Source organism: Carcharodon carcharias, chromosome 1 (assembly GCF_017639515.1).
Source record: "Carcharodon carcharias isolate sCarCar2 chromosome 1, sCarCar2.pri, whole genome shotgun sequence".
In the NCBI taxonomy this organism is placed as follows: Eukaryota; Metazoa; Chordata; class Chondrichthyes; order Lamniformes; family Lamnidae; genus Carcharodon; species Carcharodon carcharias.
Window position 1 is genome coordinate 241,321,288 of NC_054467.1, and position 27,166 is coordinate 241,348,453.

Below are 27,166 nucleotides of genomic sequence, written 5' to 3' on the forward strand. Positions count from 1 at the left end.
TAATTTTCAGAAGGAAATTGGTTAGTAGATAAACTTTCAGGAGTACGGGGAGTGGAACTAATAGGATAACGCTTTCAAAGAGCCAGCACAGGCACGATGGGCCAAATGACCTCCTTCCATTCTGTGATTATTATGCATGTGCATTGCACAGTGACCTTATTAACCTGTACTGCTTGTTCAAACCTCACACAATAGATTTTCTTGTGCCTGGAGTTCTTGTGATCTCTGATCACGCTGGAGTAGTCACGTTCTGTTGTTCTCAGCAATATTTCCATAAGGATCAAAAAGGACAAACAGTTCAAAGAATTGATTATTTTTCTGAGTATAAACTAGTGAACCTCCTGTCTCTCAGTGGAAAATACAGAAGGTTTTTGTCAGAGAGGAAATAATCAGTTTTGGCACTGCTTAAAAGAAAACAGAAAATAAATTTGGAATAAGCTTGTTAAGTTTAAAAAATATCTGAGAAAATACGCATGTAATAGGATCAGTTTACACAAATTAGGAGCTGTAAATATTTAATTGAAAGAGGAATATGTAATTAAGGCAGAGTTTCACCTTGCGTTGACTAAGTGTGGAATTGATTGAAGTTACAGTAATGCATGTGTTTCATTTTTTAACCATTGCTCTGTTCACCAAAGTTGGCAGCAAAGTTCATTTGGGTGAAAGAGGGAGGAATATTCTAGTGAGGTGGAAAATAAGAATGGTATTGCTTATTCAAAGGGCCAAGTTAAGTACTTGCAAAAATACATTAATATCATGCATTTATGTTACTAATATAATGTATACTACATCAGCCATTATATGCTTTTTAGCAGTAGGAGGGACGGTGATTTGTAATAGCAGAAGAATTGACATGTAACACTGCCCACCTTCAGATCTTATGTCACAAACAACAGTCATACAGTCCCTTGCCTCTTAGTCTCTGGATTTTTAATTATGAGACTTGGAAGTGCTCTAAATGAAGCTTTGAAGATTACAAAGGGAATCAATAAACATTATTCCGGCAAATTGTTCACTATGGAAAAGGATTCAAATACCAGGGGACAGAAATTAAAAATTAGGAAGCAGCACGGAGAGAGGTCAAATTAAACTCTCATACCCAGAGGGTTATTACTCTTGCAATAAACTACCAATGCAATCCATCCAAGTGAATGAATAATAGGATTTGAGAGGAATTTGGGTGCATTTTTAGAGTCGAATGGGGCATATGGTGAGAAGGGAAATGGGCACGGTTATGATCAATCAAAACAAAGATGTTCATTGGTTTTAAAGCCTTTTCCTGTTCCTACAAATATTCTGGGCAGGATTTTCCCCCCATCGGGGGCGAAGTTGAAGAGCCCAATCGAGGGCATGGCACCATTTTACGTGGGCGGGCCAATTAAGGTCCGGTCAGCGTGACGTCTACACGGAAGCGCTATGTGCTCCCTGTGCGGGCGGTGGTGGGGGGGGGAGGAAAGGGGGGGGGTGCGGAGATTCCCTAAACTCGGGAGTGTGCTCTTTTGCCCATGTGCACGAAAGAGTGCGCTGATCTCCCTGAGGCTAAGTGCTGCCTCAGGGAGATGGGCTCTACTCTACTGCCCAAAGTATTAAAAATAGAAAAAAAAATTCCCTGTCATGTCCCCTCATGTGACACTGTCACATCAGTTGGGACATTTCCATAATTTTTAAAAAAACTTTAATTAGATTTTTAAAAACCTACATGAAACCTTATCCCGCCAGTGGACGAGGTTTCATGCTTTTTTTAATTCCCACCAGGGCTCCTGGCCTGCCTGCCAATCTTAAGGTTGGATGGGCAGGTCCATTAATTAGCTTAATTACTCTATCAATGGCCTCAATTGGCCACTGACAGGTCGGCAGGTGCACAGCTGACTTTGCTGCACTCCTGCCTACCTGAAAATTCTGCCCGACTTCACCACGTGTCATTTTATGCGTCGGTGAGCGCCCCCCCCCCACCCCCCCACCGCACGCCGATGGGGAAATCCTGCCCTCTATGTTCTTTGGCAAGGAACCATAAGTTCAGTTAATTCCTTGTGTTCCAATTAATAAAAATATTGGCTTATATGAAACCATCTTTGAGAAAAATGAGGCTGAAGTAAGATAAGAGCCCATGGTGTTAGAGGCAAGGTACTAGCATGGATAGAAGATTGGCTGTCTGGCAGGCGGCAGAGAAGGGGGATAAAGGAGTCCTTCTCAAGATGGCGGCCGGTGACTAGTGGAGTTCCACAGGGGTCAGTGTTGGGACCACAACTTTTCACTTTATACATTAATGATCTAGATGAAGGAACTGGCTAAGTTTGCAGATGATACAAAGATAGGTGGAGGGACAGGTAGTATTGAGGATGTGGGGAGGCTGCAGAAGGATTTGGGCAGGTTAGGAGGATGGGCAAAGAAGTGGCAGATGGAATACAACGTGGGGAAGTGTGAGGTCATGCACTTTGGTAAGAAGAATAGAGGCATAGACTATTTTCTAAATGGGGAGAGAATTCAGAAATCTGGAGTGCAAAGGGACTTGGGAGTGCTAGTCCAGGATTATCTTAAGGTTAACTTGCAGGTTGAGTCGGTAGTTAGGAAGGCAAATGCAATGTTGACATTTATTTTAAGAGGACTAGGATATAAAAGCAGGGATGTGCTGCTGAGGCTTTATAAGGCTCTGGTCAGAGCCCCTACATTTAGAATATTGTGAGCAATTCTGGGCCCCATATCTCAGGAAGGATGTGCTGGCCCTGGAGAGGGTCCAGAGGAGGTTCATGAGAATGATCCCAGGAATGAAAGGCTTAAGATATGAGGAACATTTGAGGACTCTAGGTCTATACTCGATGGAGTTTAGAAGGATGAGGGGGGATCTGATTGAAACTTACAGAATACTGAAAGGACTGGATAGAGTGGCCGTGGGGAAGATGTTTCCATTATTAGGAGAGACTAGGACCCGAGGGTACAGCCTCAGAGTAAAGGGAAGACCTTTTAGAACAGAGATGAGGAGAAACTTCTTTAGCCAGAGAGTGGTGACTCAATGGAATTCATTGCCACAGAAGGCTGTGGAGGCCAGGTCATTGAGTGTATTTAAGATCGAGATAGATAGGTTCTTGATTGGTAAGGGGATCAAAAGTTACGGGGAGAAGGCAGGAGAATGGGTTTGAGAAACTTCTCAGCCATAATTGAATGGCGGAGCAGACTCGATGGGCCGAATGGCCTAATTTCTGCTCTTATGTCTTATGATCTAAGTACAATCTGAGGTTTCTGAAGAGGTCCATTTGGGACGCCCCTTGATTGCATTACAGTCTTGTACCTCTGCAGTGAAACTGCAGAAAGGAGAAAGAGATTGACTGTAATTTTTCAAACCCAAATATGATAGAATGCAACTTAGAATGCATGATATAAGATCCTGTCTGTTGGCTAATTATTTAAATAGTATGACCTTTAAAATTAATTTTAGACCTCCCTCCTTACATAAAATTCTAATGGAAAAAAGACTATACTAGCAGAGCAGGACTCTAATGGAGTGATTTTATATATGACCGTGCTGACTCATTTATATGCTTGTCATTCCCCTGTTATTTTGATGCAGGTGTTCATTCATTTAAACTAAACAGATCCATTTATTAGTGAACAAAGGATGTCAATTGTATACCAATTTTTAACAGTGTATTTTCAGTTAGTTCATTCCTTGCTGATGTTTCAAAAATTCAGTTTTTCTTTTATATTATCTTCGATGTGATAAACAGAGCAAACATTTTGAAATGAGTTAAAATGGTAAATATCATTGGGGTAGGGAAGGAAGAGGAGTGGCACACCAGTTTTACTTTTCAACTGAACCCACCGAATTTTTGTTATATTTGCCCTAAAGAACAGTAGATGCACCATTACATTTGAAATTTAGCCCATAGCGATCTAGTGCTGTGCAGCTTCTGACAGATATATTGAGACAGCGGACTGCTGTTAGCTTTGTGATTCTGGACGCAGGAATCTTATTTGCACTCTCATGTTCTTTGTTTGGAAGTAAGACATTCAGGACTCCAGTAAGTACGCTGCTGCACGTGCAGTTCAATCATTATTAAACAAACATGCCACTGAGATCTAGTGGAGGGCAACTATTACTGCACTGGCCTCTATTTAGGTCAGGTCAGTCAGCAGCTGTGGAGAGAGAGATATGGGACACAGTGTCCCTGGCCAGTTCCAAAGTGGTTGATAGGATCAACCTCCTACAATTTCTGCTGCACCACCACCACCACCACCCTGCCCCCCACCTCCTCACTGCCGCTTCCCACCAACAGCCCTGAACTCTTCCTCCAGCTGTCTCTGGCTTCTATACATGCTGTTCTCACCATTGATCCACCATTGGTGGCCGTGCCTTCTGATTTTGGATCTTGTTCTCTGGTATTCATTTTCTAATCCCTTCTGTCTCTTCAGCAACCACTCCTCCTTAAGAACTTCTTTGAACTTAACTCTTTGATGAAATTTACGGTCTTTCCTTACTAATTTCCGCCTCCATTCTCCATGTATCTCTGAGAGGGCAGCTTGCTATCTAGCTGCATGTTGTTACTGAGTGCTGGCAATAGGTCAGGTATCCCCCTACATGGAGAAACACCAGAACCAGAGAGAAATGGGCAGAATTCTGAAGTTAAATAGGCAACGAATGGTAGTCCTAAATATGGGAACAAACTTTTCTTTGAATACTTACAGAACAATTTAAGATTGATTTATTCATAGATATCAGAAGAAGTAAAAGAGTTTCATTTATTTAGCTCCTTTCATGACCTTAGAATGCACCAAGTGTTTTACAACCAATGAAGTACTTTTGAAGTCTTGTCACTATCGAAACATAGGAAACACAGCCACCAGTTAGGACACAGCAAGGCTCCATAATCTCCTGCCTAATACTGCATTATAAGACTATAGGACTTTATAGTATTATAGCATCATATCTGGTAATAATAGAGGCAGATTTTTTTTTTTCCAAAGCAGTCCTGAATGTTGCTGATTGGCAGGAAGCTGTGCAATTTGATATGGTCAGTTACTGCTGCATCAAAGAAGGAAGTGAAGACTTGCATTTATATAGCACCCTTCACAACCTCAGAACACCACAAAGTTCTTTACAGCTATTGAAGTAATTTTTGAAGTAAACTCATTCTTATGTTGCTCAGCCAATTGGAGACACCACAGTTTTGTTCTTTGCAACTATCTGTAAAAACGGGCGAGTGGGGGTAATCAGCTACAGCACTTACTCAACTATCTACCAGAAAAAAGATCAAAATATTTAATGCAAGGTATGCTGCAGGAAGCTGATGTAGCTTGTCATATGTGGTATGCACATAAATCATATATTAGTAGCATTTAGAGAAGAGTAAACCACACATCAACTTTGAGGTTCGCTGATAGATAATGGCCTCACTTTGCATTTTTTTCAATTTGTAATTTCTACTACCTGTAAAACTGGCAACAGCTGAAGTCTTCTGGATAAGTGTTTGGTTATATATTCCTCACAAGGGCTCATTGCCTCAGGGCAGTTTTTTTTTAAAAAGGTGGCTTAGATGTTTTCTCTGTTTATTCATTAACAAAATGACCCAGAGGATAACAGATAGCAATGAATGAAATGAAAAACTCTGCCTCACTCCTGTTTCCTCAAAACTATGGTTTTCAATCTGTTGAATTTTGCACCCAGTGCAAATTGTGGCATGTCAGTGACCCTGTGTAAGTATTTGCATATTTCTAGAGACCCCTTTGCAAATTATAGAATAATGCAGCACAGAAGGAGGCCGTTCAGCCCATTGTGCCTGTTCCATCTCTTTGAAAGAGCCATTCAATAAATTCCATTCCCCTGCTCTTTCCCTATAGCCCTGCATATTTTTACTTTTGAAGTATATACACCTCTTTGCCAGTCTATCCATGTCCTCTTGAAATCTGCTAATATTCTCCTCATTGTGTTACAACATTTCTGAGTTTTGCATTATTGGCAAATGTTGAAGTTATGTCCTTTCTATCCAAGTTCAGGCCTTTAATATATATCGAGTAACTATTCTTTGTGTCTGGGTTTTATGGGTTAGCATGCAATGGCTTTATGATAGGTATGATATTCTGGCTCTTCAGGGCATCAGCTCAGTCAAGAACAAAGATCCAAAGTAGAATGTCTTGCTGTGCTACAACTCACTGAAAAACAACATTCAGAATAAATTCATCTGGCATTATTGACTTTTGCCTTAAGAGGCTGAAGGTATATTTGTTTTTTGCGGTATAACAGAATGTGCTTCACTGTTCACATGAACAAAATAAATATCGACAATTTTTAATTCCTCATCACATCCCTGAAACAAAATTGTTTGATATGAGGAACAGTGACAACGTGACAGCTATTCCACGCCACCCATATCCCACAAACCACCACAAAATTAATGATCTTTTGATCATCCTTTTAATGGTGTTTGTTGAGGCAGAAAATTGGCTGAAACACCCTCCTCTTCTTTAATATTATCCTGGGATCTTAAGATACCTAGGTAAATGGAACTTTAAATTACTATCTCAGCTGGTGAAGGAATGTGGGGTTCTATAGCTCTCTGTGAATACTACACAGGAGTCTCAGATCAAAGTGTGGGAGTGAATATCCATAGTGTTCTCTCACTTGTCCCCCACGGAAACCCTCAAAGAATAATTTGCTGTAATTTAGAGCCTTTAACCTAGCAAAATGTCTATGGAGCATTGTCAAAAAAAAAATTAACACCAAGGCATGTAGGGAGATGATAGAAACAGGTGACAACAAGGTAGATTTAAGGAGCGTCTTAAAGGAGTTAAAGAGACTTAGTGAACAAATTCCAGGGCTTATGGATAACACAGCTGAAGACATGTCCATGTGAATGCACAAGAGGCTAGATGTGGAGGAACATAGAGTTCCCACAGGGTTGTAGGGCTGAAGAATATTACAGATAGAGAGGAGTGAGACCATAAATGCAAGAAGGGGAATTTTTAAATTGAGGCATTGCTGGGCTGAGAGCCATTTTTCTGGGGTTTCCGCAGCTCCTCTGCAATGCTACAGTAAATGAGTGAGAGAAAGCTTACAGATATTCACCCATTATCTTCTGAAGCCTGATTGGGATTCATGTCAACAACCTCTCAATTTTGACACAACAAGGGCACGAGCCAACCCAAGGTGACAAGCGCATCACCCCATGCAGGTTGCATTGATAGATATGCATGAAGGATTTTAAAAACAATACCAATTGCACACTGCCCATTACCAAAAAAAGAAAGCAAAATGCATTTATTTTTATTGGAGCTATTGATGGGGGGATGGGTGTTGCTGGGGGTGGAATTTGGTGACCAGGTTAGGAAACTGCCCTTTGACACTTTCTGGATTCAAATCCAGCCTAGGCTGAGGGGATAAAAAGTCATTTCGCTCACTCTTCTATTTTCTTATAGTTCTGATAATTGGGTTCAGTTTGTAGTGTTCTTGCCTCTGCCAGGAGGTTGCAGGTTCACACCTCACTGTGGGACTGGAGTACATAGGGATGAATTTCTGTTGGGTTTTTCTATTGTCCTCCAACTTTGGAGGAAGAGCTGTGAAAATATAGATTATTGATTGTTTTTTCGGGTTTCTATGATTCCTCCTCTGATATTACAGAGGATGACTGGGAGACACCCCAGGGAAATTCATCCCCATAATTTGGACTGATAGCTCAATGCAATGCTGAAGAAGCTCTGCATTGTTGCAGATGCCAGCCCCAGGTTAACCAAGACCTTGCCTGCCTTTTTCAGGTGAATGTAAAAGATTCCACATGTTTTAGCACTGACCTTGACACCATAATAAGACCGGTCATCAAGGAGACCAGACAAATGCTTATTTGTTTGTCCCAGAACTCTCAATTTTTTGCCCTTTATGGCAATGGGGATGAAGTATAAAAATAGGGAAGTCTTGCTATCACAGCAGTGATGATACTGCACCGAGAGAACTGCGTACAGTTTTGGTCACCTTGCTTAAGGAGGGGCATACTTGCATTGGAAGTGGTTTGAAGAAGGCACCCTAGACGCTCCAAGTGGTGAATGAAATGGCTTCTGCTGTCAAGCCTTTATACACCAAGGATGACATCAGAGGTTGCATGGCCAGCCACATTGCACAAAGGCACTTCTCCAAACATCTCCCTTTTCAATATTCAAAGCCATACTGACTTACTCAGTGGCCAGTCTCCTGTACAAAGTGTTAATTATTCTCTGCTGTCTGGCTCTCTAACAGCTATCAAAATCCACTTAATTTCAGCTGCACACTCCTGACACTATGTTACAACTGGTGGGTGTAATGACTTCTGCTCTCAAGCCTTTTCTCCACCAAGTATAACATCAGAAGTTACATGAATATAGCAGCCCATGGAAAGCCACAATGCACAAAGGCATTTCTCCAAACACTAGGCTGATTTCTGGGATGAGGTGTTTGTCTTATGCTGAAAGGTTGAGTAGGTTGAGCCTATATTTATGAGAGTTTAGAAGAAAGAGAGGTGACTCTGGTGAAACATATAAGATTCTGAGGGTGCTTGACAGGTTAGATGCTAAGACGTTGGACTGGATTTTCATCTTTGAAGCTTGTGGCACAAGTTGGAAAATTTCACCTTGGGAGACAGGGCTAACAGAGATGGGATTTTGGTTCCTGGGAGCATGGATGCCAAAAGGACTGCCACTGGAAAGAGATCACAAGCAGCCACAGGGGTTACCAAACAAGGAGGTGGGTTTTCGTCTCAGAAACAATAAAACCAATAAAATCAAGAACTAGCCCTCACCTCTGACCCCCCTCACCTCCCATACACTTTCCATACCCCTTCCATGCTACCACATGTCCTCCACCCAACACCCCCCACCCCCTCATGGCCCCTCATACCTCCGAGGTCAGGCTATAGGAATTCCATGCTATTATACAGAACCGAGCCTCATTATGCATTTTTGCCTGAGAGTCCAGGCATCCATTAGATTGTTGAAACAGCCACATCCCACAGAAAACATTGCTTGATTGACAACTCTTGTTCTCTGATCTATTATGTCAATTGCACAATGTTTAATTACATAAGATAAAGAGATGGCATGTCCTTTCAGTTTCAACTAATGATACTGTAAAGGGTATGCATGATTGAAGCTTTTATTGAGCTGTTTTGAGGAGATTTTTTTAAGAAAGTAGAAAGTTATGAATGAATGTCTGTTCCTTTAAAGTTTTTTTTAAAACACATCCTATTGTCACTATAGGGTCATCAGTTCCGTACAGACTGTATAGTGGGTGAATGGGCATGTAAGTGCTTGACGTGGAGGGTATGATGGGCAATGGGGGTTGGTGGAGGCGCATAGCTTGGCATAGGGGTGTGGGAGGATGGGGCCATTGGAGGTGCATGTAGGGCTTGGCATGAGGGCATGGGGGGCCATGGGGAGGTAGGTGGGGAGACAGCTTGGCATGGGGGGCATGAGAGAGCTTTTTGATCTTACATTTCGAAAGACTATGGTTCACGACACGTCGCGACCTGCACCAACCCTCATCCTTAACCCACACTTGTGAGAATTGAGGCTGCTGGGAATGGGGTTGAGAATCCTGGAATCAGGTCCCGGCTGCCATTTTTATACCTCCATAGATTCTTCTTGGATGTTTCCCTCCCATTTAAATAGAGACGAGGAGGAATTTATTTTCTCAGAGAGTTGCTGTTGTTTTGACTTCTCTTCCCCAGCGAGCAGTGAAGGCAGGGTCTTAAATGTGTTCAAGACTGAGTTAGACAAATTTTTGATTGACAGGAGAACCAAAGGTTATAGGGAAAGGCAGGAAAATAAAGTTCAGGCCAAAATCAGATCACCCATGATCTTATTGAATGGTGGAGCAGGCTTGAGAGGCCATATGACCTACTCCTGCTCCAGTTTCTTACGCTCTTATGTCAGAAATTTACCACCAAGCCTATACCTTTGTGATAAATTTGGAACACAGAACTGTTTGGTTCAACCGATTTGTATCATATTATTGGTAGCTATATCTGGGTCTATCTTAAACTTCCACCTCCCTTAATTTCAGGGATACTTGTACATCTAAGTAACCCAATTATACCTTTTTTATATCATTATACATGATGTGGGCATCGCTGGCTCGGCCCGCATTTATTGCCCATCCTGAATTTCCCTTGAGAAGGTAGTGTTGAGCTGCCTTTTTGAATCGCTGCAGTCCCTGTGGTATAGGTACACCCACAATGCTGTTAGGGAGGGAGTTACAGGATTTTTTTCTGTTTTAAATGGGTGACCTCTTATTTTTAAACAATGACCCCTAGTTCTAGATTTTTCCACAAGAGGAAACATCCACCCTGTCAAGACTCCTCAGGATCTTATATGTTTCAATCAAATTGCCTTGAACTGCTTCCAATGCATTTACATTCTTTCTTAAATAAGGTGACCAATACTGTACACAGTACTCCAAATGTGGTCTCACTCGTGTCCGGAACAACTGAAGCATAACCACCCTACTTTTGTATTCAATTCCCTTCGCAATAAATTATAGCATTCTGTTAGTCTTCCTAATTACTTGCTGCACTTGCATACTAGCATTACCCTGGGTCTCTGGATTATCAGTCCAGTGACCATACCACTACGCCACTGCTTGCCCCTAATGCCACTGCCTTCCCTTAATTGACTTGTCTAGACATACAATCTTAGCCTGTACAATCATTTTCTTTGTCTCTATCAGAGATGCACTTTATGATTATATAGAGATGCTTTTCTACATATATTAGACAATGAATTCCTACACCTTCTACTACAGAGACCACTGAAAAAAACTAGAACTAAACTCAGGGCTGAACTTTATTTTAAAGATGTCATCTTGAACATATGTAATTTTAAAAAAAAACGCTCTCAAATCTGAGTGACATGCATTAGAAGAAAAGAACACTTTTTGTGTCAATTATCTCACAGTCGAGAAGATCTGCAAATGAATAAAGCAACAGGATCGGGAAATGCAAGGTCTTGTTGCTCAGGTCTTTGATCACAAACAGCCTCAAAGCAGTTCTAAATAAGGAAGGACACCTTTATGTTCCACTTAATGAACAGTGTTCCTAGCTGTGGTCTTAATGGCTTGCCTTCTACCCCCAGTAAGGGATATTTTTTGCCAGATTTTCACGGGGTCGGGAAGACTCTAAAGACCATTAAAAATGACAGGCTGGAAGGGAGTGGATGTGATCCACACAGGAAGGAAACCCAAACTGAGTAGAGTGATTTGAACTTACTGCTGTGTTTAAGCAGACCCCATTTTGGCTGTTGCAAGGCCTTAACACACAGTTGTGGGGGTACACGTAAACGCTTTTGAAGGGCAAATAAGGTTGGTTTAACTGTCATGACCTGAAGTTTTTTAAATCTCTCTGCTCTTTAAACTGTAAAAAAAAACTGACTGCAGCTGTCAGTGGCTGTTAAAAGCAAACTCTGCTGGACTGCTTTGATTGACAGGTCAACTGGTGTAACATCTGTTCAAGCAGTTTCAATAGATTTCTTTGTTGATATTTCCCTGCATTCAACCTGTCTTCCATTCTTTCTCACTTTCCCTTTTCTTTGTCTTCTCTATTCACCTCTCTCTTTTGTTTTACTCTGGCTCTCTTTTCTCTCCTCTTATCTATGAACTGTCACTTCCACAAAAACTGTCAAGAATTTAGAAAAATTGGGAGTAGATTTTCTTTTCAAGAAGGCGCATGGATGGGAGACCTGGGGAATAGTTAATGTCACCTTAATGTATTAGAATGTGCTTTACTGCGATTTTCACAGTTCTATATAAAAGTAATAAAACAGAAACCATAAGACCATAAGACATAGGAGCAGAAATTAGGCCATTCAGCCCATCGAGTCTGCTCCACCATTCAATCATGGCTGCTAAGTTTCTCAACACCATTCTCCCGCCTTCTCCTCAACAAACCTGTCACAAGAGAGAAGGAAAGGGGGAAGAAAAGTGAGGAAGAAGAGTAGAAATCAATTATAACCTCTGAACAGCTCCAGACTAGGGTTGATGGTCAATATGTCGCATGCATTTTTGGAATCTGAATTATTTATTTAGAATTTGCCTTCAGGAGTTAAAATGCTTCAATTGGAATTCATGGAGTAAATTGTGCATGGTCTTTCTAAAACGACGAGCTGAATGATATCTTTTTTATCCTATCATTTTTTATTATTTAAGACTGAAGGCACATTATTGGAGAAAATTAGAGGTGGTTTTTCGCTGAATCCATTCTATGCCATATGGTCCAACTGGTAGATTGTTGGCACAAAAGTTTTCAATTCCATGACAACTGGTGAGCACAAAATAAAAGCCAATTTAAAACTCATATGAGCAAAAACTAATTTTATTTAGGAAAGAACATTCAACATAAAAAAATGGCTGTTGACGACACCAGTGGATCAATGACTAAAGAGTCACTCACTCTGTTAATTTAAATGTGTTGAACACTTGGGCTAAAATAACAGCATAGATCAAGACATACATTAAGGGATTCCCGTCAATGGTGGCAACAGACATATATTGTCAAAATGTTTAATTATTTTTCATCAGACATTTAATCAACTTTTTTTTATTCGTTCAGGGAATGTGGCATTGCTGGTTAGACCAGCATTTTTTGCCCATCCCAACATTTTTTACATATAAAACTACAGAAAATGCATAAGAGGCTGTGTTCCAACTAAGAGTGTCAGATATTTGAGGGTCCAGCAGAATATATTTTGCTTTAATAATATATCCATATATACAGGTGGTGATGGCATAGTGGCATTGGTCACTGGACTAGTAATCCAGAGATCCAGGGTAATGCTCTGGGGACCCAGATTTGGGTTACACCATGACAGATGGTGGCATTTGAATTCAATAAAAAATTGGAATTAAAAGTCTAATGATGACCATGAAATATTGTCAATTGTTGTAAAACCCATCTGATTCACTAATGTCCTTTAGGGAGGGAAATCTGCTGTCCTTACCTGGTCTGGCCTACATGTGATTTCAGATTCACAGCAATGTGGTTGACTCTTAAATGCCCTCTGAGCAAGGGTAATTGGGGATGGGCAATAAATGCTGGCATAGCCAGTGATGCCCACATCCCATGAATGAATTTTTAAAATGACCTTTATTGTTCACTTTTCTTCAATTGAGTAAGGCAGCATCATAATATGTCACTGCGTGATGATGGTGCGTTGATAATTGTTGTTGATGATGAGAAACTAGTGAGTGGTGAAGATTGGGAGGCCAAAGAAAGGAGTGTGCATTTTTGTAACTTTAATTTTGGGATGTGAACTTTCTTGGCAAGGCTGGCATTTATTGCCCATCCTTATTTGCGCTCAGAAGGCGGTGATGGGTTTTCTTCTTAAATCACTTTGGGGCAGATGGTGGTGTAGTGATAATGTCACTGAAACAGTAATCCGGATGCCCAGGGTAATATTCTGGGGATGTGGGTTGAAATCCTAGCATGGCAGCTGGTGGAATTTAAATTAAATTAATAAATGTGCAATTGAAGGCTATTTTCAGTAATGGTCACCATGAATCGATTGTCATTAAAAACCCATCTGGTTCACTAATGTATTTTAGGAAAGGAGATCCTTACCTGGTCTGACCTACATGTGACTCCAAAACCACAGCAATGTGGTTGACCCTTAGCTGCCCTCGGAAATGGTTTAGCAAGGTGCTCAGTTCAAGGGAAATTAGGGATGGGCAACAAATGCTGGCCTTGTTGATGATGCCCATGCCCCATGAAAGAATAAAAAAAATAACTGACTGGCTTGCTATGCCACTTAAATGGATTAAGAGACAACCATCTTGGTCACTAATTGGAATTGCATATCAATCAGAGTGGGTAAGGATGACCTGCTTTCTTTGTTGAAGGACATTAGTGGATTTTGGCAACCAACTGACAGACCACCTTTTCTGCTACCAGCTTGAATTCTCAGATCTTTGCAAAAACTGATTTCAAATCATCAAACTGCTATGCTGAAATTTTAACTCATATTCCTGAATTATTAAACAAAAACGGGGGGTGGGGCGGGGGAACAGGTGGAGCTGGATATATTTTTCTTTTCCCATCTATTTCTATTATTATTATAAAAATGTATTTCCATCCATTGTTTTATCTCCACCTTTTAGTCTATTTCGATCCCCTCCTCCCACCCCACCCCCACTAGGGCCATCTGTCACTTGCTCATTCTGCTTTCTACCCTTAGTGTCACCATTATCACATCTTTTAGCTAATTTCACCACCGTCAACACCCCTTTGACCTTTTGTTTATGACATCTTTGGCAATCTCTCCTTTGCTTCCACCTATCACTGACCATCTATCCAGATCCACCTGTCCCACCCCTCTTAAATAGTATATATTTCACCACATTTCTATTCCTCTTTAGTTCTGATGGAGAGTCATACGGACTCGAAATGTTAACTCTGTCTTCCTCTCCACCGATGCTGCCAGACCTGCTGAGTTTTTCCAGCATTTTTTGTTTATGTTTCAGATTTCCAGCATCCGCAGTATTTTGCTTTTTTTCCCCCTGAATTGTTAGTCCTGTCTTCTGGATTACTAGTCCAGTCAAATAATCACGATGCTTCTGTACTCTCTTAGTAGAGAACATATCGATAACAAGGAGGAGCAGATGGGGAGAATAAAACCCTGAATCTCAACCTCATTTCAACATTTTCCCAGCATTTCTGCTACAATTGCCGTAAAAGATTCAAGTAAAATAAATGAGACCACTTTTCTCAGAGACATCCAGATTTTGCAATTAAATGACCGCCAGCAGGAAGAGTCATTAGATGAAGCAGAATTAGAAAGCAGTGTGTCAGGCATTCATAGCCCCTGGAGCAGATGGATTTACAGTGCAGTTCTACATGGGATTTTTATTGAAATTGTGCTTGTTATTAATTAGAGCTCACACAGAAATGTTCCAGGACAAAGCTTTGTCTGACAACCCTGGGATTAGCCCTGGTCTCAGTTCTACTTAAGAAAAATGACAACCCTCTACAATGTAATAGCTGCTGCCCTATTCAATTGTTTAATGTGAAATATGGAATCTGATGGCATCTGCACACTTACCAGAAGTAGACTGTGCAAAGATCTTAGTGAGCAATAACCTCCTTCCTTTCTATTTTGCTTCCCCTATTCAGACTCCGGAAGAACTGGAGGATGATTCGGATTTTGAACAAGAGGACTATGATGTGCGTAGCCGGACAAGTGTACAGACTGAGGATGATCAGCTTATTGCAGGACAAAGCGCAAGGGTGAGTTTGTTCAATTCAGTGAGTTCCTTTTATTACATGGAATAAACAAAGAATCGGAAAGAAAACCCTTGTTAGGAATGTGATCACCTTTTAATAAATTGATGCCAACTAATGTAATGTTGATCTCTAATTGCCCAGTTGCACAGAAGGCTGGCCTAAAGTGGCTGAAAGTAGAGTTATACAGGCAACTCTGCACCACTCCCTAGTCAGGCAAAGTAAAGCTATCGACAAGCATCTTTAAACACAGGCGTGACAACTTTGCTTATAAGATCATGGGCAGAATTTTACACGTGGCTTGTGGGCATGCGCCCAGCCCGCTGGGATGTAAAATGACACGCGATGACATTGGGCATGCATCCTGACGTCACCGTTCACCGTTGCAGTATTTCGCGAGGCGGGTGCGAGATGAGATGGAGGCGCGCTCGCCATTAATTAACAGGCCAGTTAAGGCCCTGGAGGCACCCATTGTCTGTGATTTTACGCAGCCCTTGTGACTTTCAGGGCGTCACACGGGTGCAACGGGCAGCCGGGCAGGTCACATTTTCTAAAAACCTCATCCACGGGCGGGATAAGAGGGGCGAGTGGACTCGCTACTGCTAGTTTTTTGTACTTTAGCTTATAACTTGCTGCTGCGCGCTTGTGTAAACAGGACAAATTCATTTCGCTTCAGAGCCGCTTTGACAGGATTAAGAGGCTTCAGTTCAGGACTCCAGAGGAGTCATACCACTTGGGGCCTTCCAGGTTTCAGACAGCCTTCCCTTACCCTGGGAATGGGGATTGTGGTTTTCCACTGGAGGCACCTCCTCTGAGGACGAGGAGAGGCCATAACGGGGAGGGGGCCAGATGTTCCTTTTCAGCCTCCAGGGGAGTGACCTGTGGGAGGACAGGTGCAGGTGCAAGGGGCGCAGGGTCAACAGAAAGTGCAAGGTGGATGGGGTCGCAGAAGACACCCTATCCTTCTGCCAGGGTTTACAGGTGGCAAGGCAGCTACCTCAATATGTCTGATGTACAGTGCTGAAGGAGGCTCCATATCTTAAGGGAGACAGTGACCTCCATCTGTCAGATGATCGGCCCTGAGATCAGCTCCAACAGTGTGGGTGGACACCCCAAGCCAGTGGCGCTGAAGGTCACAGTGGCCCTCAACTTCTATGCCTCCAGCTCTTTCCAGGGGTCGGTGGGCGATCTTTGTGGAGTCTCCCAATCAGCTGTCCACAGTTGTGTCAAGCTCTGTTCAGCCATGCATTGACTTTCATTCACTACCTCACAGACAAGACCAGCCAGGCAGAGCGAGCCAGAGGCTATGCCACGATTGCTAGGTTCTCCCGCATCCAGGGTGCAATAGATTGCACACATGTGGCCACCAAGAGGCCAGCAAGTGAGTCGGGTGCCTTCGTCAACAGGAAGGGCTTCCACTCCATGAACGTGCAGATCGTGTGTGATCACAGGATGCAGATTCTGCAAGTCTGTGCAAGGTACCCAGGCAACTCCCATGACGATTACATCCTCAAACACTCTCAGGTGCTGAGGCTCTTCAGTGCTCCAGCCAGGCTGGATGGATGGCTGCTGGGTGACAAGGGCACCTCAAAAGGTGGATCATGACACCTCTCTGCTATCCAAGAACAGAGGCCGAGCAGCGGTACAAGAAGAGCCATGTCTACACAAGGGTGGCGGTAGAGCGAGCTATAGGTCTTCTAAGATGCGCTTCCGATGCCTGGACCGTTCAGGGGAGCACTGCAATACCCTCCAGATTGTGTGTCACTGATATTCGTTGCATGTTGCACTCTCCACAATCTGGCGCTGGAAAGAGGGGCATGCAGTGGAGGAAGAAGATTTTGACACAACTGCTCTGGCAGCAGATGATGAGTCCATTAGTGTGTCCAAGGACGAACATGGCCAGGAGAACGTTGAGGGGATTGACGCTGACCTGAGCAACCTCCAGGAAGGCAGGGATACCTGGGATGCTTTGACCCAATGCTCCTTCAGCCAGCCTACCAAAGAAGAACCACCAACACATGCCAGGGCTGCAGGCTTAATATTCGAAACCTGACAGGAACATTTGCTTGGTGAACAACATGCACTATATGCCATTTCAATAAAGCTCAATGACAAATAAGTCACTCATAACATCATGGGTTACCTTGCACCTGCAGAACTAATGAAACACCCAGAGGCTTGTTGAACACAAACACATTTAATGGTGTGGTGCCTGGCATACATAATACAAATTAAATGGAAAGGTGTTCTCCATCATACTAATAATAATTACTGTAAAAGTAGGGGGAAAAATATCACCAGTGATAAGCCTGTGTTGTGCTTAAGGTGCTTTAAGTTTTCGCTTGTGGGTGAAATGTCTAGGTGTTCCCCCCTCGCTGGCACCAGCATTGGAGACAGCCTGCTCACTCTGCTGTCCTGTTGGCCTTGATGACCTTGGCAGGTATCTCCCCAATCGCCACAGCATCATCGGATGCCGCGGTCACTGGCAGAGGGGCGGAGGAGCTGCTGCCATCATCCAGAGTGCCCTGAGAGGAGCCCACAGGAGCAACAAGCAGCTTGTGCACTAATGTCAGGTTGCGTTCGACCTCCCTGCTCACCATTGATGGATGGGCACCTAGCTGGGATGCTGGGTGTCCAATCCATCTCCCACACTGACACTGACCAGCTGAGGTCAATGCCGACGTGAGGGCTTGCAGGTCCAAGCGCATCCCCAGGAAGCCCTGATTGTTCTCCTGGAGAAGCCTCTCCGTGAGAGTCGCCATTCTCTCCATGGAGGAGGCATTGCACTCGGCCATTAGGGTCATTGCATTGCTGATGCTCCGCATGGACCTCTCCATCACGGAGGCTATAGCATGCATTCCCTCTTGTATCTCTGCCAGATCCTCCCACACACCTTGCTGCACTTCCAGCATCTGCTGCCTCAGGGACAACTCCAGACTGAGCATGTTCTTTGGCCCCAGCAGTCCTCCGACTGCTGGCACCCTGGGCACTCTCTGCCTCCACCTGCACCTCAAGTGAGTGTGAAGTGCCCTCACCAATGTGCACCAAGATACTATCTGCTGATCTAATGCCCGCTGAGGTGCTGGTATCTGCGTTGGTGCCTGTCTGGCTGAGAGGGTATGATGCAGGTGCGTTGTGATGGTTGCTGCCCTCTGGGGTGAACAGCGGGCCTTCAGGCTCCTCACCTCGACGGACTTATGATGAGCCTGAAAGGAAGGACAAGGACTTGTGATTAGTTGAAGTCATTACACTGTTACTGTGCATGTCTGGCACCCGGATCAGGGTGACCTCGTCTTTCCATGTTCGAGGCTGACATCAATATAGAGACAACAGTGCAACGGTTGCTATTACAGACATTCTGACCTCAGTGTACTGCACTCTAACCTCACAGTGGCACCCCAACCTCACCGTGGCCAGCTGACCTAGGCGCATGGTGCCTCTCCAGCTCCAGGGCCTCCTGCTCGTCTCTACTCGAGATTAGAAGATGGGGTTGTCCTCCACCAGTCCGCAGCCTCTCAGCATTATTATGGGATGTCTTCTCCTGAAAGTACAGAGGAGTATTGATTAGCCCACCCAGTACCTGCATTGCCATTGCAGCCTGGCCAACCCCACCTGAGGAATAGCTCACAGGGCTCAGCTGATTTGTGGCACTGGAGCCGTAAGACACTCATTCCAAGCAGCCAGGACTCACCTCCTTGCCCAGTTGCTGCCTCGTTGACATTTTCCACTCACACTCTAAGAGCTCCTAACTGCTGTGCTAAGTGATTCATGCCAACACGCTACACACCCTTCCTGATCATAGAAGATCATTGAAGCGCTTCCGGGACTGCACCCATGTGAGCCTCACCACATCATGGGAGCTCACCCTGGATGCCACCTCCTCCCAGGTGAGGTGGGCTGGCCTCCTGCTCCTGTCCCTGGGGACAAGTATATCTCTGCCTGCTGCCACCTCCTCCAGGAGGCCAGCGAGACACACTCTTTGGAACAATGGGGGTGGCCAACTGCCCTGCCGACCTGCCCTCCTGCCTGCTGTGTTCAGCACTGAAGTGCTCCATGCCGAGGGTCCTCCGAGTCAATGGCGGCCTTCGCCACTTTTGAATCGGCTGCTGGTTTGCCCTTGGACCCGGTGGACATTGAGCTCCTGTCCCTGTTCACCCCTTCTCGCTGTTGCCGTTGTTGCGTCTTACGCTGGGCGGGCCTTAATTGGCGCATCTGTGTAAAATGGCGGTGTGGTTGGGTTCCCACTGCCCCCCACCCACTCCCGCCAAGCCCACCTGATGACTGCAAAACTCTGGCCCGTAGGAAATAAGGTCTGATTTATATTATTTGACCCATCGAGCTGCTCCTCCATTTGATAAGATCGTGGCTGATCCGATTGTAGCCTGAACTCCTCTGCCTGGCCCCAATAACACGACTGAGTTCTGGCATGGCTGGGACTGCTAGAGCTGCTGGCCAATCCAATTAGCTGGCAGCTCTTGAGGGCTGGACTTCCTCTACTTTCTTTGGCTGCCCCCAGCTTGTTCTTGCTGAGGGGTGGCCTTTCTTTAAATTGGTGGACTTGAAATCAACCTTTGTAAGTCAGTGTAGGGGGGTGGTGAGAAATATGCCCCCCCCCAACTTAAAATATAGTCTTTTGCATCCTTCTCACGACTTGCTTTCCTACTGACTTTTGTATCATCAGCAAATTGGCTAAAATATAGTCAGTTCCTATATCCAAGTCATTAATACAAATAGTAAAGTGTTGAGGCCAGTAAACTGATCCCTGTGGCACTCAACTCGTTACAGTTTGCCAATATAAAAATGACCTGTTTAATCTGATTCTCTGTTTCCTGTTAGTTAGTCAATCCTCTATCCATGCTAATATATCATTCCCAACACCAAGAGCTCTTATCTTCTGCAGTAGACTTTTATATGGCACCTTACTGAATGCCTTTTGGAAATCCAAATTCACTGCATCTACTGGTTCTCCTTTATCCACCCTGCTTGTTAGATACTCAAAGAAATCTGATAAATTTGTCAAATACATATTCCTTTTCAAAATGGCATGTTGACTCTGCCTGATTGGATTTTGGTTTTCTAAAAGTCCTGCTAATATCCCCCTTAATAATGGATTCTAGAATTTTTCCACTGTCAGACATTAGACTAAAATTCCTGCTTTCTGACTCCCTCCTTTCTTGAAGAGTGGTGTTACATTTGCAGTTTTCTAATCTGCTGGAGCCTATCCTGAATCTAGGGAATAATGGAAGATTACAACCAATTATCCATTATCTCTGCAGTCACTTCTTTTAAGATGCTAGGAGCAGGCTATCAGGCCCAGAGGACTTATCAGCCTGTAGGTCCATTTGTTTTGCTAGTACTTTTTCCCCGAATGATTGTTTTACTTTCCTCCTTCCCTTTTCGTGATTGGCTGCGTGCCGCCATTTTATGCAAGCGGGCAGGCGCGTGGTGCTCAGCGCTACATGTGCGGGCAGGGCGAGGAGGGAGAGCTGCGGCCTGCACTCTTTTGCACATGCGCACGAAAGAACGCAACAATTTCCCTGAGGCACGGAGCTGCCTCAAGGAGATTGAATAGATAATAAAACAGTTCAATAAATGATGTAAAAATTTATTCAAACATGTCCCCTCGTTGACAGTATCACATGAGTCGGGACATGTTTGTAAAGGTGGGAAAATTAATTTATTGATTTCATAAAAGCTTCAGGAAACCTCATCCCGCCCAAAGGTCGCTTGGGCTTTCTGGCTGCCCCCAACCTTAAGTTGGACAGGCAGCATTCTTAACTACTTTAATTAATTTCTTAATTGCCTTAATAGGCCGATGACATTTCGGTGGGAATGCAGCCGACTTCAGCATGCGCCCGCTGAGCGAAATATTGCGATGACGTTGGGATGCACGTCTGGCATCATCGCGCGTTGTTTTATGTGTCGGTGTGTCGGGGCCGCCCCCACACGCCAACCGGAACATTCTGCCCTATGAAACTGTCCCAATGCACTCCATGAACTCATCCTCCAGGCTGCTTTTGCCAATTTGATTCATCCACTCTATGTGAAGATTAAAAGCTGCCATGATTATTGCAGTACCTTCCTTAAAAACCTCGATTATTTCTTGATTTATACTCTGTCCTCCAGTATAGCTACTGCCAGGGGCTTATAAATCACTCCCACCAGCGATTTCTTTCCTTTACTATTTCTTATTTCCACCCAAACTGATTCTACGGGCAGGATGTTTTGGATGGCAGGTTTCCCACCCCACCACCCGATTGAAACATAGAAACATAGAAACTAGGAGCAGGAGTGGGCCATTTGGCCCTTCGAGCCAGCTCCAGCATTCATTGTGATCATGGCTGATCACCCAACTCAATAGCCTGGTCCCGCTTTCTCCCCATATCCTTTGATCCCTTTCTCCGCAAGACCTATATCTAACTCCTTCTTGAAAACATGCAATGTTTTGACCTCAACTACTTTCGGTGGTAGCAAATTCCACAGGCTCACCATTCTCTGGGTGAAGAAATTTCTCCTCATCTCAGTCCTAAATGGTCTATTCTGTATCCTCAGACTGTGACGCCTGGTTCTGGACTCCCCCACTATCGGGAACATCCTTCCTGTATCTACCCTGTCGAGTCCTGTTAGAATTTTATAGGTTTCTATGAGATCCTCCCTCATTCTTCTGAGCTTCAGCAAATATAATCCTCACTGACTCAATCTCTCCTCATATGTCAGTCCCGCCATCTCAGGAATCAGTCTGGTAAACCTTCACTGCACTCACTTATAGCAAGAACACCCTTCTTCAGATAAGGAGACCAAAACTGCACACAATATTCCAGGTGTGGTCTCATCAAGGCCCTGTATAATTGTAGCAAGACAACCCTGCTCTTGTACTCGAATCCTTTCACTATGGAGGCCAACATACTATTTGCCTTCTTTACCACCTGCTGCACCTGCATACTTACCTACAGCGATACCCAGGTCTCGTTGCACATTCCCCTCTCTCAATGTATAGCCATTCAGATAATAATCTGCCTTCCTGTTTTTGCTACCTCACATTTATCTACATTATACTGCATCTGCCATGCATTTGCCCACTCACCCAGCTTGCCCAAATGATAAGCTGGCAGGGAATGCATCCCTGTTAATCAAAGCAGCCCCACAGCCATTTAACACTCCATGGAGTGTTTATTGGCTGGAGAAGGGACTTCTGCCCCTTCACTTGGGTGAAAGTTCCGCCTCAGAAAGCTGACAGCTAACCTGGCTGGTTGTCAGTTCTGTAATCCCAGAAAGCCAATGGCGGTAATGGCCAGGACTGGGACTTCAAGTTGTCCCCCGATGCAATGTCCCAGAGTCCAGGTCCAAGTACATGTGGGGTAGTGGAAGGGCAGGTCTCAAGACAGGAAGAGGAGGTGAGGCGCAGGGGCATTGATGGAGAGCCCAGGAGTGTGAGGAGCAGCCACAGGGTGCAGACCTTGGAGTGGGGTTCCAGATGTGGAAAGGCAGCCCTTGAGGAAGGCATTTCCCCTTTTCCGCCTGAGGCCCGAGCATGGTGGCCTGCCAAGCATCCCCGGCCCTGAACTCCTTCCGCCGACCTCAAAAATTGAAGCAGGGTGGTAAGCGGCCCTTCAGTGGCCAATAATTACTCACTTAAGGGCCCTAATTGGGACGAGGGCAAGCCTAGGCCTCACTCACTGCATGTAAAAGTGCGGATATTTCAGAGACAGGCAGAAAGGCCACCCACGGAATTTTACAGCCCCTGCCACCTGCAGCCTATAGGCGGGGTACCATAAAACTTTGCTTTATATTTTGATCCTCCAAACTAAGATAATTTCTCACCACTATATTAATCTCATCCTTTATCAACAGGGCCAACCCACCTCCTTTTTCTTCCTTTCTTTCCTTCAGAAATGCCAAAAACCCTTGATTATTCAGGTACCAGCTGTGGTCACTTTGCAACCATGTCCCTGGCTATCATATCAGACTAATGTATTTCTATTTGTGCTATCAGTTCATCCATCTTGTTATGAATGCTGTGTACATTCGGATAAAAAACCTTTTATGAGTCTTTTCTACCTTTTTTCTCCCTACTCTCACCATACCAGTTCACCTGTGTTCATTGTTATTTCAATTTGAACAGCTGATGTGACAATCAGTTCTTTGCTAACGCTAATCAGTTTGAGAATGGAGTTTTGAAAGCTCGGTCCAGACCGGTTATAATAACATTGCAGGTGGTGCAAAGTTGCAACATTTAGAAGCAAATTTCTTGAGGTGATTTCACACTGCTTTCCAAATATCGAACTGTTAGTTCAGCATCTTCATCCCCAAGTTATAATGCTGATTTTGCATCAATGTAAAAATCCATGACACATATTTCATAATCTTTATTAAACCGGAACCATTAGATGATGATGGTGCTGACTTATATGGGCCTGACAGTCCAACATATCAACAGATTTTTTTTTTGAAGAGGTGGTGCTTTATCTATAACCCCCCTACTTCTTCATCTTACTGGGCCTCTGAATGCTTTTAAGCTGTGTGTGTTACAACACAATGCCAAGCCTGAAGGAAAGGAGCCTGATAGGGTCTCTTTGCAACTACTCCACTGCAGCAATTTGCCAAAGCTTTTTTGACAGCACCTCCCAAACCTGCAACCTCCACCACCAAGAAGACAAGGGCAAGTAGGCACATGGGAACACCGCCTCCTGCAAGTTCCCCTCCAAGTCATGCACCATCCTGACTTGAAACTATATCACCGTTCCTTCCCTGTTGCTGGGCCAAAATCCTGGCACTCCCTCCCTTAAAAGCACCGAGGGTGTCCCTATGTTACAGAGGCATTTAAAGATAAGAATATAAGAAATAGGAGCAGGAGCAGGCCATATGGCCCCTTAAGCCTGCTCCACCATTCAATAAGATTATGGCAGATCAGATCTTGACGTCAACTCCACTTTCTTGCCTGTTACTCATTACTCTTGAGTCCCCTATAATTCAAAAGTCTGTCTATCGTAGACTGCAGCCGTTCAAGAAGGTGGCTCACCACCACCTTTTCAAGGGTGATTCGGTTGGGCAATAAATGCTGGCTTTGCATTTAGTAATGCACCTCCCTCTTCAGTATCCTGCATTCCTTGGCACATGGCTTTGGCCATCACTCTAGAGATGTGGGTGTATCCACTGTATGCAGTTTGAGAAAGCAACCTGTTTGTAGGTGGGAATTCATCTTCCTCCTCATTCTGCATGTTCTCCAGGTAGAGAGACCCTGGCCTCCCTACAATGATTAAAACAGAGATCTAGAAATCCCATGTGGGCAGTTGTAAACACCACCATACATCCTGCCTATTGAAGGGAGAAACAGTTAAAGCTACTGTTGCATTTACCAGACCTTCAACTTCCTCTTGAGCTTAATTCAAACTCTTTAATGTAAACAGAAATTACAGGCAGCATCTGCTGAGGAAGAAATAGAATTGATGGCCTGAATTTTTAATCGGCTGCTGAGTTGGCCCCTGAGGTGCGTAGGCTTGGAATTTTCTGCCTCTGGCTGGCATGCTGGTTTGCCAAGAAGCTGGGTTGGAGATGAGATGGCTACTCTCCTGAAAGTTAGGAGCCTATTAAGTCAAGGGGGCACTGCTCCAACCCGCTTTGGCTGAAACCCAACCAGAGAAAGGAGCTGGCTGCACGGCAGCAGATGTAGGAAGGGGGTGTGGGGCCAATGCTCCATTTCACAATTTGGGCACATCTCCCCACCCTCCGGACCAACAAATGGTGACAGGTCATCACAAGGACGGTTTGGAAAGCTGTGGTCATTTTGAGGTGTGCTCTCTCTCCTTACCTTATGTGCATCGACAAGATGGAGGTCCTCCAGTGCTGCAGGCCCTACTATTGACTCTCAAGCTTCTGGGGCTCTATGGCCACTAATTAGCCCTTTCAATCAAAAATCAGGGCATATGTGTGACGTAGATGTTGTGCAGGGTTGGGACTCAGAAATTATCCTGATATCGTGAACCCAGAACAAAAGTTCAGCCCCATACTGATGAAGGGTCATTGATCTAAAAGACTAACCACGCTGCATTATTTCAGGAGCACTTCATATTGCTAGCTATAAGTATTCCTCGAAAACTGGTTAACAATCACAGGCACAGGCACAGCTGGAGGAGAGATAGAAATGGCAATAGTCTTCTGAATATTTGGCAACCATAGCCAATTTAAGTCAGGGAAACAAATTTAAAGATCTTCCCGTCATACATCTTAGACCATCAAAAGTTGGCGGCTGTGTGGAACAATCTCTGCCACTATCTGGCTGCCGAGATTAGTATGTGATACATATTTCAATGAGTTGGCAGATGGGTAGAATTTCAATTAAGCTGCATTCTTCCAATTAACTTTGCATTGATCACAGATTTCCAAAATCCTGATTCCTAGCCCTTGCAGAGGCGTACTTCCCTTATATCTATATGTGAGTTTCCAAGTTAAAAATGAAAGGCCATGTTAACACGAAGTTATGTTTTCACCAGTCACTGGAAATCCAAATATCTTTTTTTAAAGTTATCAGTCTCTATGGGAATCATAACACAACTATCAGATCATATGCACTATTACTAAGAACCAACTCCAGTCATGTTTCCTTCCTTGTTGGATTTTCAAAGTTGTGACTGAAAAAATAGGTCCAAACAGGCTGAAAGATAAAAACAAAAACAGAATTACCTGGAAAAACTCAGCAGGTCTGGCAGCATCGGCGGAGAAGAAAAGAGTTGACGTTTCGAGTCCTCATGACCCTTCGACAGAAAGATAAATCTCCCTTTTCTCAACACTAACATTTTCCCATTCAGGCTTGGAAGACGCATTTATAGGCCAATAGTTTAATATATAGAGGGAACAGTGAACAATAGAAACATGTTTATTCTGCAGGAAAGGAATAATATAAAAACACATATATAAAGACTTTTCCTGACAAGCTGATCAACTTAGGCCTGACTTCCTACCAAAAACTCCCTATTTTTGGTGTGCTGAATGTTACATATTGGCTGCAGGCATTCTGCTTTGTGATGCAATGAGAAAGTTGCTGTGGTAAAATTAAAAGTGAGTAGCTTCATGACAGAGAGATATAGGATATAGCTGAGTTATGTATAAATGCGTCTTCCAAGCCTGAATGGGAAAATGTTAGTGTTGAGAAAAGGGAGATTTATCTTTCAGCCTGTTTGGACCTATTTTTTCAGTCACAACTTTGAAAATCCAACAAGGAAGGAAACATGACTGGAGTTGGTTCTTAGTAATAGTGCATATGATCTGATAGTTGTGTTATGATTCCCATAGAGACTGATAACTTTAAAAAAAGATATTTGGATTTCCAGTGACTGGTGAAAAGGACAATATTTCACATTTTAAGACTTTTACTGTAACAAACAAACTAAAAGCAACCTTTACTAAGCACTATTTCAGTAGGCAGCTGATACTCTAAGTTGCAGAAATGTTTCCCCATTTAACTTTCAAAATGACTAAACATTTGGAGATCATCCCTCTATCCAAATCTAGGCGAATCTTCCAGCATCATTTAAATCCACACAAACTACATCTCTTCAATCTGAGGGTTAGCTCCCACCTGCATTCAGTGACTGGTGGCCCCTCTGTCTCTCTCTCTGTCTATTTATCTCACTCTCTTTCTCACTCTCTTTCTGCTCTGTCAGATGTTTACAAATGGACCCATTTGTGAGGTTCAGGAGATCTTAAGATAAACCCTGTAACCTGATGCTACAATGGTTAGCTATGGACCCTTCCCCTCTCAAAGCCCACCTCCAAGGCAGCATGAATCACATGGGCCCTATATCCAGGTAGAAATGCTAATAAGCTATTCTTTAGAACACAAATCTTGGAATTCAATAGACAGTTTAAAGTATAACCATTTACAAAATCCAACATTTCTAACACCTTTCTGTGGGACTTGGAGTCCATCTGTCATCAGCATAGCTGCT

The 27,166-nt window shown here is 43.8% G+C and overlaps 1 protein-coding gene across 8 annotated transcripts in view; it reads left to right on the forward strand.

Moving 5' to 3' along the window:
- Positions 1–27,166, forward strand: part of ctnna2 (catenin (cadherin-associated protein), alpha 2) — a 1,471,852-nt gene that overhangs the window by 1,235,736 nt on the left and 208,950 nt on the right. For all 8 annotated transcript variants that reach the window (XM_041198108.1, XM_041198115.1, XM_041198125.1 and 5 more), the window contains one exon: positions 15,114–15,227. In XM_041198108.1, coding sequence (XP_041054042.1) covers positions 15,114–15,227 — 114 coding nt within the window. The remainder of the gene's footprint in view (positions 1–15,113; positions 15,228–27,166) is intronic.